At 45.3% G+C, this 16,284-nt stretch overlaps 1 protein-coding gene across 2 annotated transcripts in view; it reads left to right on the top strand.

Annotated features, from left to right (window-relative positions):
- Positions 1-14,467: 14,467 nt before the first annotated feature.
- Positions 14,468-16,284, top strand: part of EGFR (epidermal growth factor receptor) — a 158,235-nt gene continuing 156,418 nt past the window's right edge. For both annotated transcript variants that reach the window (XM_030943703.1, XM_030943702.1), the window contains exon 1: positions 14,468-14,966. In XM_030943703.1, the coding sequence (XP_030799563.1) occupies positions 14,858-14,966 (109 nt within the window). In that variant the 5' untranslated portion in view covers positions 14,468-14,857. The remainder of the gene's footprint in view (positions 14,967-16,284) is intronic.

The following is a 16,284-nucleotide window of genomic DNA, read 5'->3' as shown; positions in this document are numbered from 1 at the left end:
TTACAGCAAAAATAACTAAAAGAGGTTTTCTCCCTCTTTTTATTTATTTATGACATGGGGACAAGCTTGAAACAAACTCCATTCCTTCTCCTTCCCTTTCTGCCTTCCCTGCAAAGCCAGTTAAATACGTGATTGACGAGGCTATAATCTGATGAATTTGATTTCTTATAGTGGTTCTAGCAGACAGGCAGAGCAGAAAATGTGCTTTCTGTATTACCATATGCTTTGCTTTTCCACAGCAAAGCAAAAGATCAAATGCTATCGTCTTTCCTTCTCTGTCATTGTAAATTATTGTGGGGAATCTGTTGCTTGAGATTAAGGAAGGTCAAGCCACAAATGCTCATGGTCCTGAGTATCCTCATCTTTTGTCAGACTTCTCTAGAATCTATGGAAGCCATACATGTACCTATGGAGGCTGGTCTCTTTTCTTAGTGCTGTCCAAAACTGCAATGCCTCTGCACATGGATGGACTTATGGACTGGTTTGAAAAGTTCTTCGAGGACCACATTCCTTAGATAACTTGTCAGCATCTTGTTCCTGCAATTTGTTGGAACATGAGATCAAGAGCTTGTCCCTTGGGTCTGTAAATCAGCAGCTTGAATGCAGACTGAGGTGTTGAACATGCCTTCCTTATTTTGCTCTTTGTTTTCCTAATGTTATGCACCTATCTCCTACAAAGCAGAGATTTACATATTCAGTGTGGCTACTGTAGTGTTCCACATTAGAGGCAGGATTCCAAAGCCTTTACTCATGGTAAAAAGGCCCCTCCTCCATGAGTAATGCCTTGGAGGTCAGCGAAGCTCCTAGTGAAATCAAGCAGTTACTTAGCACATGGTCAAGCTTTAGAGCCTTTCCTTGTAGCATTAGGGACAAATATTAGGGTCTCTTCTCATCCTGTACCTCTGGGTTGATGTGATCCCACAGATCCTGGGTAGGTTTGTGTCGTGTGGGAATAAAGTCAACAGCCAGAAACGCACGGGCAGCAGCCTGGTGTCAAAGCCAAATCAAGGGAACTCAACCCAAATTATCACCCAACTCGGTGGATATCTAAGAGATCTGTCAGTCCCTATATGTCCAACATTCCACAAGTATTTTTAGTAGCTGGACAGAATATGTGTCCCATTCCGTGAGCTCAGAGAGAGAGCAGCTCATGAGTTGACACTGGAAAAGCCTTCTCTGCTGTTTAAAAATAGCTCCAGTTGTGGTGGATAAAGGCTGCTCTCCCCAAGGGAAGCAGAAGAGGTGTTCTGTACATGTAAATGCCTGAAAAGCTGGAGAACAGTGAGAACAGTGCCTAAGGACTTCCATTTCTGCTTGCTTAATTAAGGGGGAACAGGCTGTACTGTGTCAAACTAAAATCAATGTTTCCATGATGCCTCTCTTTCTCCATCCCAAGCAATCCCAATTGCTGCTGTGGTGTTATACCTTTCCTGAGTCAACAACTGTGTTTGTGCCCCAGTATTTAACAACCCACAACGTCCTATGGCAATGCTGGGCACTGAGGGGAAAAGTGCAGCTTTGATAAAATAAGGTTCTTGCAGAGTGTGGGCTATGGGTCCTGCAGGGGATGGCCAGTGACTTCTGCTCTTCTGGGCCAAGTGTCAGCAGAACAAGTTTCTCAACATCCTGGCCCTGTCTCCAGCAAAAATGGTGCCTGTTAGCAATGCCATTGCTATTTGGGTGGGAGGTAGTTATATGTGTTAGGCCCAGATTTATAAAGACACTGTAGTATCTAATTCATAAACTAAAGAAAATCTCTCTACTGTGTTTAGGATGAAGTCTAGTCTGCCAGCTTTGAGCAGAGTGAATTGGTGAAACATTGGAAGAGAACTTGCAGAACTTGTTATACTTGTTCTGTGAATAACACGAGGCTTTCTATTTCCCATACTCTTGTTCTGACGAATTTTACAGGCACTAAAGTAAACAAATGCCTTTCCTAGAGAAATGCTGCTATTTAAAAAACTCAGGCTGGATTTTTGTTTTAAAATGGAAAGAAAGCAAATATATCATTCCACTCTGATTACCGAGAGCAGTGGGTTTTTTTTGCTTTGGACCTGCCTAGAGGCACATATGCAACCACTATGCAGCAAACCCCACCTGAGTTCATTGCCCTCTTTCACACTGGGCTCCAAGTAAGTCTGAGTGCCCTCCACATCACAGGCAAAAGGGAGGGTTGAACCAGTTCAAGCCATGGAGCTTCTTGCTCACAGCCTCTGTCCCCCACACCTTGACCCATACATACAAGCAAGCGGCATCCCCCAAGGTTTTACCCTTATTTTAATCCCTTCTAGAAAATCAAGTGTCAGATGTTCATATTAACGTAGAGGTTAACCAGCCTGTGCTAAGATCTCCTGGCTGGACTAGCTTGATTCATACTGCTCTTGTCACAACACCAGTAATTAAGAGTGAACAGAGCAGGAATGCCATTGATGTATCACATCAACCTGGATATCTTTCTATTTTAGAGAAGAACCTTCACTTAAGAAGTGAGAGTGCAGCTGGTCCCTGAAAGAGAAAACACCCCTTAGCAGATACCAAACCAAAATCTTTGTGGAATGTCAAGATTTCAAGAATATTTAGCATTCCAGAAGCTCTCTCTGGATGTAAAGCACCATGTGGTTATTAAGTTGTTATTCTTAAACATTTTTAGGTATTTGTGCTACTTGTTATCCCCATTTTACATAGGGAAGGTTGGTCTTACACAGACTTCCAGCTTTTGAAGCTCTGGCTCCTACTTCAGCATCTAATTTTTCAGGCCACACATAGAAATTGTGAGGTTTTGAAACTTTTTCATTATAATTCTTATTTCCCCATACTTCCTTCTCCATACTCAGATAAGACTTTTGTTCACTTATGGTCAGTCTTCTGGTTCTTGAGAAAGTGCAAAACAAATACAACCTCCTTGTTTTCCTTTCCTGAGGGAAGTCCTTGTGAGCCAGCAGCCGACTCTCCAAGGAAGCCCTCTGGCTTCTGTGTGGGCTTGCTCAAGGAGACCTGAATTCTGTTGTACTTTATGTTAGCTTCAGGGTGAGATGCAGAGATAAAAAAAAAAGGTCAGGAGCAGATCTGTGAATGACAAACATCAGAATCACGGAGCGCATGTGCCTCTGCCATGAGCCGTAACAACTCTGGTAACCTTGGACCACACTGATGTGCTGATATAGTCTCTTTAAACTTACCAAAAAAAAAGCCTGGAGAGAGCTGTTCAGACAAACTGCTGTGTGGTCCAATTCAAATAAGGTCACAGAGTTGCACTCTCTAAACTTGTCATTATTCCTGAGGCACTAGAAAGGACATCAAGGACACATTTCAGCTGTTTCAAGTCACACAATCACAGCTTCTTGCCAGCCCCCGATTTTTCAGTTTGGGAGAAAGATTCATGCAGTCATTCCATCTATTGATCCCCATTCCTGTTGACTAATTTTAACCAAATACCATGGATGAGCAAGGATCTCCTAAGCCTTGTGAAATCAGGTGGTAGTTGTTGGAACTCAGTACATCCCTCTGGGTGTCCAGAGTTGCCAGGGCCCCTGCCGGGGGGCTCGGAGACCTTGGCACGCAGCCCAGAACACCTGTGGGTTTGATTATGACCCATGGAGCAAATTATCAGCTTTGTATGAGGACCTTAAAGTCACAGAAGTTTAAATAGTATAATAATAAAATTATCACCGCGTGAAAAGGTAGATTTTAGGATTTTTGGAATGGGAGTTTTTGGGGACAAGATGGAGGGACTTGGGCGTGCCTAGCCTTTCTTCTTCTTCTTCTCCTTCTTGGTCTTCATCTTCTGCTGTGATGCTGGCACTTTGGGATCGGTTTAGAATAGAAGTTCACTGTCTAACATAGGTGATAGGTATTGGGAATTTAGTGTAAATATGTTATACGTAGTTTGCAGTATAAAAAGACAACACCACCCCGAGGGCAGTCAGAGTGCCACTGGCTGCCTTGCTGAGCAGACCTCGGCTGGGCAGAAAGAAAATTTTATAGATAAGATTTAATAAACAACTTCAAGACCGAAAACTGAAGAGCTCTGACTCGTTCTTCAGATGCACGGGCCAAAACAGAGACCTTTCACATATCTCGGAGCTGTAATTAACAACTAAGCCCACGAGAGGTAGGTAAAGAGGAGATGCTGAAGCTATTGTATCACCTCAGCCCATGTGGCCAATTACCATGGATACATCTCCATACCAGCTGCCTCTAATCCAGCTAGTGCTGGAGGGTGCAGGAGTGTACGGCAGATGACAGGCAACAAAGGGAAAAAGCAAAATAAGTTGTAGAAAAACAGCCTCCAATAGTTCCACTGCTGGGAGCTCCAGGCATTTGTTGCCTGCTCCATGTAGGAGAAGCATTTCTGTATTCTGCAACCATGTAGAAAACAGGTAAGATTTTAAATAGCTCATCCATTTGCAGACTTATTAATTTCCACAAGACCCTCATCTCAAATTAATAGATTGGGCAAGGCAGACAATGAAAAAGCAGCCACACAAATAAGCCAGAAAAGCCGAAGTATTGGTTTGCATGAGCAAGTGCTGGCTGGATAAACAAGGGCTAGGCAGTGTAGCATGAACCCATGAAGGAAGAACATTATTGAGGTTTAAATTGATAAAACCTTGAGGAAGCTTGAGTCATCTGTGATAAATTTCTATCTTCAGAGGAAATAAGACTTAAAGGAAAAGGAGCTGGTTTAAAATATATTTAAAGTATCAAATTGCATGTATTTATGCCGAAGTCACTTTCCCACTCCCACAGGCTGGGAATAGAAATTGTGGTCCACACTCGCCTCTTTGAAAACTGCAGCATCAGTTGTTTTACAGTCAAATAAGCAGTGAGGACAGGAAGGAAGTAGGTCTGGAAAAGTTAATGCTCTTGCACTGGGTCTCATTTTTTTAATGAATTGGGTCTCTAGTTCTGCAGAAGTGGCTGGGAAAGGAAGCAATGCATGAAATCAAATGACGAGGAGTTTGGGGATCTGCTTATGAAGATGGGATGATGGAGAACGTGAAGCAGCCTATCCAATCTAAACTGTTTCAGAAAAAAAATTGGCAGGAGGCAGGTCTTTTTATCCTCATATGTCCCTGGGCTCTTTTATGGTATGCTTTCTATTACACCAGGATATTGTGTTCTTGCCAGCAGTGCAGGATATCCCACACTGGTAGCTGGGGGTCTGATGGAGGTGGGAGTGCACATGGAATTGATTATAGGTTCACATCCTCTGGCTGTCAAGTCACATGAGGATTTTAAGGACTGACTCTGAGTTTGGGAAGAGGAAGCTACAGAGACAGCCATATCTTAATTACCTCTGGCAGGTTTACTGAAATGCCCAAAGAATTGCTCATCTGTCTGAACAGAAAGGGAGTACTGCCATCAAAGCCCTTGGGAGCTCAAGAAGTAAATACCAGAGACCTGAGATCAAATAGATATCCTGAGGTGTGCTGGGGACCGTGCTATAAATAGGATGGAAGAAAAAGCTCAGATCATTCAGGTGGCCCCCCACAACCCCTTTTTGTAGCCATGTTTAGTTAGCACCTAAAATGGGATGTCACTTCTTGATTATCTTCTTTGTGGCCTGACTAACTTCGTCCTGAGTTGCAGCACCTTATTTCTGTGGATGCAGTGGCCAGCCCTGGTTCCCACCCTGCCTGCCTGCTGAAGTATGCCACTGTAGTGGCTCCCTGAAGAGCTGCCTGGCTGCCTTTAGCCTGTTCTTTTCATTACATATCCTGTGTATGTTGTTTACCTTGCAGTATCACTGGATAATGGGAAGTGCTTGGCATTCTCAACCCATTGCTATTTTCATATCAAGTGGTTTTCTAGGTAACCCATAAAAGACTGGTTCTGCTTATGTTCTGGGTTTGGAGGCAGCCCAATTTGGAAATCTCAAACACTGAAGTTCTAGGTCTTGTCTTGCCTTCTAAAGATTAAAATTCTTACTTCTGTAGGAACTAAAATATTTTATTGTTTCTCCTTTTTTTTCCTGGAAACTTCAGATTGTGGGCAAGCATTTGTAAAAGCATTTTGGTACGGATCTGGAGTGTGCTTCTGAGGCTGATCCTCCTCATGACATGGGCTTTGGGTGCAAAACCTGTGTTTCTTCCAAAAAGAGCTAAGCTGAAAGATGTGCTACAGGGGCATAAGTAGCATACCCCAATGAATAGTGGATATTCAGTCTACAGGATCACATGAGGCAGTCTGAACTGAAATGCCCAGAAATACATGCAGTGACAATGACAGGGCTTATGTTGAAGCTGTTTTACTTCACAAATCCAATCGTCCAACACCAAGTCATTTACCCAAATCTCAGTTTTCAATATTGTACCTTGCTATGTTGGTCAAACGGCCCTAAGGCCTTCCTTGGGGGCATTTACATTGGATCCTCCTCATTAGAAAAGAAACATGCCATTGCTGGAAATTCAGGCACTTTGTGATACCTCTGATATCCAGAAGATGCTCTTCTGCTCAGTCACATTTGTTGACAGTCTCCAACCTGCTGCAGAAAACTTTCACCTGAGAAAGATTTTGAAAGTTAAAGCTATGACAAAAAGATCAGCTGGTTACCTGTCCATGTCCCATGGAATTTGTTTCAGTGCAGTTGTAATATCTCTGGGATTTAGGTTACATTCATCAGATTGAATTGACCAGACTTTGGTGCATGTCTTTATTATTTAGCTATGCAGTGTTGAATAAAACATGATAGAATTTTTCATAAAGCATTATGACTTGTTTTGCTTTAAATAAAAATGACCATCTACTCTGTGGTTAAAACCCTTGGGGGACAAAATCTCAAAGCACATAACAGAAAAATGCTTTACTCCTTCTCTTCAGTGACAGCTTTGCTATTGGGCTTAGTTTTTCTGTGGAAAATATGCAAGGTAATTATTTCAGTGCCATATTTCTGGGATCACAGAGAAGGAAGAAGCAAGGAAGTATCCACAAATATTAGGGTTCTTACTAACAGGGCTGAGAGAAAAGAACTGACTATCATCTCTGCTTTTTTTGGCTAGAAAGGAAAATTTACCTACTCAGATACTTCAGTAATTGAATCTGTGTGCACTGGGATGAGTAAGAAACAGAACTGCTGACTGTAAAATGTTGGGAAATAGCTATGACCATGTTCATGTTGGTCAATTGTGCAGGGAGTGTTCCCTGCACATTGTGCTAGATCATCTGCATTATTCATTTATACAAACAGTCCTAGGCTAGAATGGCTAGTACTCTTCCACATACTCTCCCAGTTCAGGAGGCAGCAGAGGGCAAGAAGTGCTCCTCATAGGATGCAACCACATCAGTCTGTAGGCTGAGAGACTTTAACATTTTGATGGAAGCAATCTACTCTGTGACAATTCATTTCATACAAGAGAATGGCCCTGTACAGTTACTTGTCTGGTTAGCCTCTGTCTATCCTTGCTTTAATTTGAGTAACATATAGGAATTAATGTAGGAGAGTCAGCTAAGGTTAGAGACACCTCCATAGCGCAGAACAAGGAGTGGATATAAATGAAGCCTGACTTATTTTACATTTGCTAGACTATATAAGGACTGGTTGCTGTAGTTTTTCAGAAGAATCACAGTGTTGCAATGTCTTATCATCCCTATCTTTGTCCGCTTTGGATGCAAACAGCAGGAGATGGCTGAATCTGAAGAAACCCCCATGAGCCACACCCTTGATGCAACTCACATTCTTTGTGTGTTTACTCAGGGCTACCAGCTTACCTCACTCTCTCTGTGCCATACATTCCTCATATGTTCCTCTAGTGCTACAAACACCTAAGGAGACAGTATTTTGAGCAACCACTTGCAGTATTTGCATGTGGCATCGAACTTGGTGTGGGGGAAGGGAAGGGAAGGGAAGGGAAGGGAAGGGAAGGGAAGGGAAGGGAAGGGAAGGGAAGGGAAGGGAAGGGAAGGGAAGGGAAGGGAAGGGAAGGGAAGGGAAGGGAAGGGAAGGGAAGGGAAGGGAAGGGGAAAGGGAAGGGAAGGGGTAAGGTGCAGAAGAAGAGGAAAGGGAAGGTGCAGGATAAACACAACCAACCCAAGCCAACCACCCCACCTGAGCTTGACTTCTTGGCATTTTTATTCTTCCTGAGTCAAAGTTCATGGCATGGGCTTATGCCTTGTTGTCCCCATCTCTTTGTCACTGTGGACTACATGGGCTGTGACAGGCTGTGCAGTGGGTCAGGAATTAGGCGAGCAAGGGCAAAAAGTGCAGAAGAGACAGTGAGAGTAATGCAATTAGCCGTATTAGTGTTCACAATCAGACACTTAGTATTACTACTCACCCATCCTGAATAACTCTACAGTGTGCTCTGATAGTGTGACCATGCAGCAGCACTGGCTGGGGGTTGACCTGCTGGAAAGGAGCTCTGTAGAGAAGGCCCTGAGGGTCCTGGTGAACAGCAAGCTGCCCATGAACCATGCCCATGAGAGGAGACCTTATGAATGCATGTACATATCTGAAGGGAGGGTGTCAAGAGGATGGATCTAGGCTCTTCTCAGTGGTGCCCAGCAATAGGACAGCAGGCAATGGGCAGAAACTGATGCACAGGAAACTCCATCTGCATATGAGGAAGAAGAAGTTCTTTACTGTGCAGATGACCAAGCAGATTGCACACAACACATTGCTCAGAGAGGTTGTGGAGCCTCCCCCCTCACTGGAAATATTCAAGAACAATCTAGACACAGTACTATGCCATTTGCTCTAGGATGACACTGCTTGAGCAGAGAGGCTGGACCAAGTGACCCACTGTGGTCCCTTCCAATCTGACCCATTCTGTGATTCTGCGTTAGCTCTGCTTCCACTGACATCTCATTAATTGACATCATGCTCAAACTCTATTTGCTGCAATCATACAGAGTTGTATGATTTCTGGTTGAATGAAAGAATACTAATATCCAGGTGTAAGTCACCTCAACAAAGAACAGAAATAAGGCAGGAGCTTGTTTTTATGTAGGAAACTTGTGCTGTTTAGTAGCAAAGATTTTGTACATAATATACCTCATTCCATCATAGTATCAGTCCTTATGTCCTTACCCCCACAGACTGCAAAACTTACTGAGGTAAGAAATGCCTAGCTTTGGTACTTGTTAAAGTCTGTGGAAAACCACAGTAGTCTCTATGTGAAGTTACTAACAACAAAATGACAGATGCTTTTAAGCAGGAAATGCATTCTACCCTTTGAAATCATCTCCTAGATGGCAATGGAGGTGCCACATTCCTCAGGAGTTCAGCAGAGATTTTGCTAGAGGGGAAAGAACAACCACACAGTGAGTAAATCAGAATATTTTTGTCAATACAGTGTGGTTATTCCTATGAAACACTGATAACCTTGTTCAGTTTATCTTATCAATTGCTGTGTTTATCTTCAACACTGAAAGAATTTGCCATACCTTCTTTTCTCTTGTAATTACTTTAGATGTTAATCAAAATGCACAAAACAATTTTTTTCCCTGCTTTATACTGGACAAAACTTGGGGGTCTTTTCAAAGAGAAGCCATAATTCGGAAAATAGATGGCTCACACTTTCTCCCATGCAGTGGGTAAAATTAATCTTTGGGTGCTAAAAACCACTACAGCCACACAGGTTTTATTTTTAAACTGATTTTTGTTGCCTACTTTCATTAATGTACATGCTAGTGTTGTGAATCCCTAACAGATTAAAAGTCTGTTCCTGATTTAAGAGAGTTTTGCTGAAAAATGCCACAGGTGAATTTGGCGACCGAGATGATAGATAATGTGGATATAAAAAATTAAAGAACGTGTAGGAACCTTCCTGAGATAACACCTTGGTCATGTGTTGAAATATTGACTGTGCAATTTATAATAATTAGGCTTAATTTCAACACTCATGTGTTTGTTGGTGTTGTCCTTTTTAAGTGCTGTTATACAAACAAACAAAAAATCAAACAAACTGCTGGATTCTGCATCTGGGATGGGGCAGCCCAGGATGTATGGACAGGTTGGTGAATGAGATGCTGGAAGCAGTGCCATGGAAAGGGATCTGAGGGTCCTGGTCTATGGCAAGTGGAATGTGAGTCAGCAGTGCCCTGGCAGCCATGAGGGCCAAGCCTGTCCTGGGTACATCAGGCACAGCATCACCAGCTGGGCAAGGGAGGGGATTGTCCTGCACTGTACTGCACTGGAGAGGCCTCACCTTGAGTGCTGGGAGCAGTTTTGGGTGCCACAGTGTAAGAAAGATACAAAGCTATTAGAGAGCATCTGAAGGAGGGCAACAAAAATGGCAAAAGGCCGTGAGGAAGCTGTATGAGGAGAAGGTGAGGTGACTTGGTCTGCCCAACATTAAGGAGACTGAAGGGAGACCTCATTGCAGCTAAAATCTCCTCATGAACAGAAGAGGAGGGGCAGAGACTGATCTCTTCTCTATGGTGACCAGTGGTGACCAGTGACAGGACCTGAGGGACTGGCTTGGAGTTGTGTCAGGGAAGGTTTGGGTTAGATATTGGGAAAAGGTTCCTCCCCCACAGGGTGGTTGGGCACTAGGACAGGCTCCCCAGGGAAGTGGTCACAGCCCCAGACCTGACAGAGTTCAAGTGTTTGGACAGTGCTCTCAGGCCCATGGTGTGACTCTTGGGGTGCCCTGTGCAAGGCCAGGAGTTAGACTCAATGATCCTGATGCATTCCATCCAACTCGGCATATTCTGTGATTCTGTGAACAGTGTTAAGCAAAGAGAGAAAGATAATCTGTGTAAAAATCCATCCATTTTCATCAGGGACACTCTCTAGAAATGAATAGCATGATCCAAGGTTTAAATAGAGTCTTGAGTGATAACCCTAGCTCTACCACTAATGCTCCGCCCAAGGCAAATTATTTTACATCTATAAAATGGAAATGATAGCTACTAACCTGCTTTACAGGAGATTTGCAAAGATAAATTACTTAATGCGTGTGCAATATTTTCAACATGCAAAGTGCCATAAAGCTCTATGAATTTTTATCTCAGCCCTTGCTTTAAAACCTGAGTGAGCAGTCATAGAACACAAACTACAATGCAAAATACAATGTTGACAATCTCAAACACCATGCAAAATCTGAGCAAACCGGATTGTAAAACTCTGCTAATTCATCTCTATTTCATTTCTTCTCTTCCAGTAAAAGGCCTGCCCTTTAAAACCACTTTCACAACTCACAGAGAAGAACAGCATCACCACTGAGGAATGGGTGCTGATAAATTTTTTTGAGGGGCAAATGCTGACCCTTTGTGGATAATAAAAACCAACACCTCTATTTTTTTTTCATGTAAGGAAAGGATCCAGCAGCAGGGATTTTTTTTACTCTTGAGAGGATTTTGAAACTCTGTTTTGTTTGGAGGCAATGTGGAAGAGATAGGAGAATTAATCCTGCTTTTTCCACCGATAGGGAAATCAATTATTTACCCCCTTACAGCTACTTCTCTCCATGTGTGGCAAAGGAACCAGCTCAGTGGTGCAGGCAAGTGGTGGTGAGTCAAATTTTGCAATCCAGAAGTATGTTCATGTAGAAGAACTACCAGATTACATGATCTTCACTTCGTAGGTCAGCATGTTTATGCTTAATATATAGAAGACAAGACCTATACACACATACATATATATACATATACATATATATATATATAAAGCAAGCAAATAAAAAGAAAGCTGAAGACAGATGTTGCATTTAGTATTTTCATTATGAACTATCAATTTAAAAATTAGTGATCAAAAGATTGGCCTTTGTTCCATGACCTTTGATTCATGCACACATGCAGCCAGTAATAAGTAATAAAATTTTGCAACATGAATATTGCACGCCCTTGGTAAAATTGATGTTCACTTCAATGGAGTTATACCAAAGCAGCACTGGGTATGTGACCAGCTGTTTAGGGAAAATGTCATGTTTGAATTCAAACCATTTCAGAAATTGCTCAGTTGGGTAAAAAAGGCCTGAAATTCCTGGCTGTGGTAAGCTTCTCAAACTTCAGTCTTAGAGTTCTTTTGTGTCTCGTGACCTTGGCAAGCAGAGCACAATGCCACAAAAGTAACACATTTGTGCTCACAAAGGTGGGAGGACAGAATTTACAGCAGCTTGCTGTGCAGCCCCTTCAGCAGTACTGCACTGCCAGCAGCAGATGAGGTCTCCTGTAGTGGGTAGCTGCAACATGGGGAAAAAATTTAAAGGGGAATTTGCCTAGTCCTCTCCTTGCTCACCATGCCAGCAATGAAGGAGGTGTTGAGTAAGGATCGAATACTTGAATTTATGTCAGGGCAGTACATGATGGGGAGGTGAAGCAAGTATGAAATGTTCCTGCTCAGTATATCAGGTAAAATCACAAAAATTCTGCAAAGCAAGTATTTGTTCTTCAGCATATTAGGGCAGGATTTGGACAAGTTTCTCCACTGAATTCACATGCAAAAATTGTTTTCTTTTTCCCTATGTTTCGTTTGGTTTTCATTTGTCACTTTGAATCCTTTCTTTTTCTAGATTTTAAAAACCCTATTACCTTCTATATTGGTAGCTTGATACCCAGGGTGTGTGTGTCTAGGGGCACATTTTTATTTATTATTTACCTACAGAACTGATTTGAAGTTCATTTCTTGGTTGCCTTAATTGCATTTCCTTTACCATGGTGCAAGCTGTAATCGTTAATGTGTGCTGAGGATGCTTTGCAAATCTTCCCTCCCTAGAAATTGATCTCTTTTTCCTAGGTCTCTCTCATTTTTAAAGATCCTCCTATTTGTCTAAATGAATTAAAATTAACCATATACACAGTCTTTATGAAGTTGCACTGTGTGAGAATCTTTGAAGCAAATTTGTATTAATATTGTATTGTAAGCTCAGGTTCTGCCTTCAGTTACAGCCATGAAACCAATCACATGAATAGAGTTCCTCGGATGTTGTTAATGTCTGAGTTTACTTCAAACTACACCTTTCACATTATTTACAAAATATAATTGAACCAGAATGTCAGCTACAGCGTGTGAAAACTGTCTTGTACTGCAACTCATCTTAATAAATGATTAAAGGAATGTGGCCAGGCATCGGGCTTTGTGCTAGGATGTGTGAATGGGATGGTAGTTTTCTTTGCCTAGTTAGGACAGCGGCTAGGTAAACTGTCAAAAGAAAAAAGATTTTGCAGAGGAATTTGACTGGTAGGAGAAGGGTGATGGATCTCTCAGAGAAACATGCATAACAGAGAAAAGTCAAGGTACACTGAGTGACTATTTTGCAATCTATTGTGCTCCAGTACCCTGTGACGGACACTGACATTTAGCACGGAATTTCCCAAATCTCGTGTCATTATTGGTTTCGTTCTGGAGTTCCCACTTAATCACAGCAGTTTTAAGTCTTCATATCCTATTGACTGTGCAACCTAAGCCCTCAGAAGAGCTTTAAGAAGAAATTGCCACCGGCGTTCAGCAGGTTTGAGTGTTGAATCATGATTTACTTGGAGAAACCCCAGCCCAACAGACAAATGGCACGTCTGTGTCCTATTGACATACCTGAGTGACAAGACAGTGCTTCCTCCCACTTTCCAGAGAAACAGCCTGTTAAAAAAACATAGGAATATTTTAATGAATCCTGAATAGCTTGGGTTTTCCTCTTGACGGAAAGCAGCACCATACAAGTACTCTTTTGCTTAATCTCCGTGTATGTACTTGGACCACCTCAGGAGCACTTGTGTTATTTTGTGTTTATTAAGTAACGCTGCGCGGAGCAAGGGAGCACTTTCTCAGTGCTGGCAGCAGGGGAATAGAAGCGCTATGGGCAGACGCGGACCCTGCTATCCGTGCGCTAAATACGCTAAATTAAAACTGCGCTGTTTCATTCCACGCACACATTTGGCCTTACAAGTATTGGGAGTAAAATGACCAGAACGAGAGCAGGACTATTCGCAGAGGCCGAGTGGGCTCCGCTGATTTCGGGGGGCAGAAAGGAGGCCGGAGCCCGGCGATGCGCCCCTGGGGCGTGGATCGAACCTCCGGAGCGGCTTCGCTGCTCCCCAGTGGAACACCTCAGCTCTCCCTTGCCCGCACTTCTCTCCCTGGCGCTGCAACGGGACAGCTCTCCCTGAGGAACGGGACGGGCCCTAACGCAGCTTTCCCTGAGGAACGGGACGGGACAGCGCTTCTGCTGCAACCCCCCGAGACACCCGCGCTGCTGTGAGCCTCTGTTCCCCACCACTCCCGGAGGGAGCACACGACAGGGCAGGAGCTGTGTTAGGGCCACGCCGCTTCTTTGCCGCAAATGCACGCTCATGCCTTTGGCAGCTGCCAGGCAGAAACTGCCAGGAAGTAGAAAATACACACACACACACCCTCCCGAGCAAAGACGACCGACTGAACTCACTCGTCCCCGCTCCCACCTCCTCTCATCCTATATTCGGGGACAGGTGGGGAGCCCGCCCCTTCTCCACCTCGGCGGGGACGGCGCTGCCGGTTTCTCCTCCCCTCTCCTCTTTGCTCCCTCCCAATCCTCCTCCTCCTTGGCGTCCCCAGAGGGAGCCCCTGCGCTCCGCGACCGAGTGGAGAGCGCAGCCGGGCGCACCCCGTCCCACAGCCGGCTCCAGCCGCTCCGCAAGCCCTTGTGCACCCGCTGCCGCCTGCAGCAGGAGGAGCAGAGGTGGTGGGAGGAGGAGGAGGAGGAGGAGGAGGAGGAGGAAGGCAGCAGCCCGCCCGCAGAGGGGCACGCACGTGTGCGCGCAGCCCTCGACGGCCGCCCTCCAGCATGCTGCTCGGAGCCGCGCAGGGCAGAGCGCCGGAGCGGAGCTGATCGCTGCCGCGGGAGAGGAGCAGAGGGGAGCAGGAGCGGCTCCGCGGATCCACCCTTGCGCCCGTCCCGTCCGACCCCCAGGCACCCCGCCGAGGGAGCGGCGGTCCCGCAGCATGGGCGGCCGCAGCCCCCTCGCTGCCGCCGGGCCCCGCGGCGCCGCTGTCCTGGTGCTGCTGCTGCTGGTGCGCCTCGCTCTCTGCCTCGCCGTGGAGGGAAAGAAAGGTAGGGGGCCGGGGAGCCGGGAGGGGCGAGGGTGCAGGGGTCCCGCCTCTCTTTGCCGGCTGCGCACCGGGGACCAGGGAGCCGGGGCTTCGGGCGGCTGCGTGCCGCGGCCTCCCGTGGGGAGAGGCGGAGGGAAAGTCCCAACTACTCATTTCCCTAAGAAAAAAAAAAATCAAAACAAAAAACCCACCCCAAAAACAGAGAGAGGGGAGAAATGGGGAGAAAACCAAACCTATAGCAGCGATCACGCAGCCCTGACTTCCTGATTCTTGGCTTATTTTCTTTTGTGGGGGTGGAGGAAATAAAAGGGAATAAGCCTTGGCACATCTCGTCGGTTTTGCTTCTCTTCTTTAGTGTTTCTTTTTTCTTCTTCCCCCCTTCCCACGTTTCCCAGTCGCTCCCCGGAGAGCACTCCCCGGCTCAGCCCAGCACAGCCGCTCTCGGCTCCCCTGCACCGGGGCGGCGGGGAGAAGCCGCGGGGTTCCCGAGTGAGCGCCGCTCCGGTGACTAGCCCGCTGTCGCTCTGACCCGGACACCTCCGCTTGTCCTGTTCAGAAACAGTCGTAGTAATAATAGAAGGAAGTATACACCTGGGGAGGGGGTGGCTGAAAAAAAAAGGGGAACTTCGTGTAGGTTCTGGTTCCCTAGTTATCAGAAAGAGGAGCGATTTATCCCTGCCCGACCCGGCGCGAAGGAGCCGCCGTCCCGTCCGTCCGTCCCGTCCCGTCCCGTCCCGTCCCGAGGCTGCCGGCGCTGCCCGCCCGTCCCGGCGGTGCGTGGGAACAGCGCGGCTGGGCTGGCTGTGGGGCCGAGCCGTGGGGCTGCCGCGGGGGCTTGGGCTTTCCTTCTTCATTGGAGAAGCTCTCTCAGAGGGTGAGAAGACGTTTCTGGCCGTTCAGACCCGTCACATTTTCTCTGTGTGTGGTGTTCTCTTTTGTGAGTTTGGAGAGCAGGCCCCGGCTGCTGTTCCAGCCGGAGAGCAGTCCTCTTAATCTTGGAAATCTGCCAGCCAGAGGAAAAAATGCACATTTGAGTGGTTTGGTTTTTCTTCTTTTTCCTTTCATTCTTTTTAAAGAAAAAGCGGGAGAAGAGAACTATTACTTTCTAGAAGGGCTGACTGCATGGCTTAGAGCAACTGAGTTAGAGTCTTTCGTGACTGTGGACTGTAAAGCCGCCCTGAAAGTGAGGAACACCCCATCCAAAAGAACTAGTTGCACAACCTTTAAAAAGCGGAAAGATTCTCTTGTTCCAGAAATCAAGTTCATACCTGTTGTTGATGTAACATGGGCAGTTTTTCTTTCCTGGTTTTCTTTTTATT

Source organism: Camarhynchus parvulus, chromosome 2 (assembly GCF_901933205.1).
Source record: "Camarhynchus parvulus chromosome 2, STF_HiC, whole genome shotgun sequence".
In the NCBI taxonomy this organism is placed as follows: domain Eukaryota; kingdom Metazoa; phylum Chordata; class Aves; order Passeriformes; family Thraupidae; genus Camarhynchus; species Camarhynchus parvulus.
Note: the sequence above shows the minus strand (reverse complement) of the source record. Positions and strands in the feature narration are given on the sequence as shown.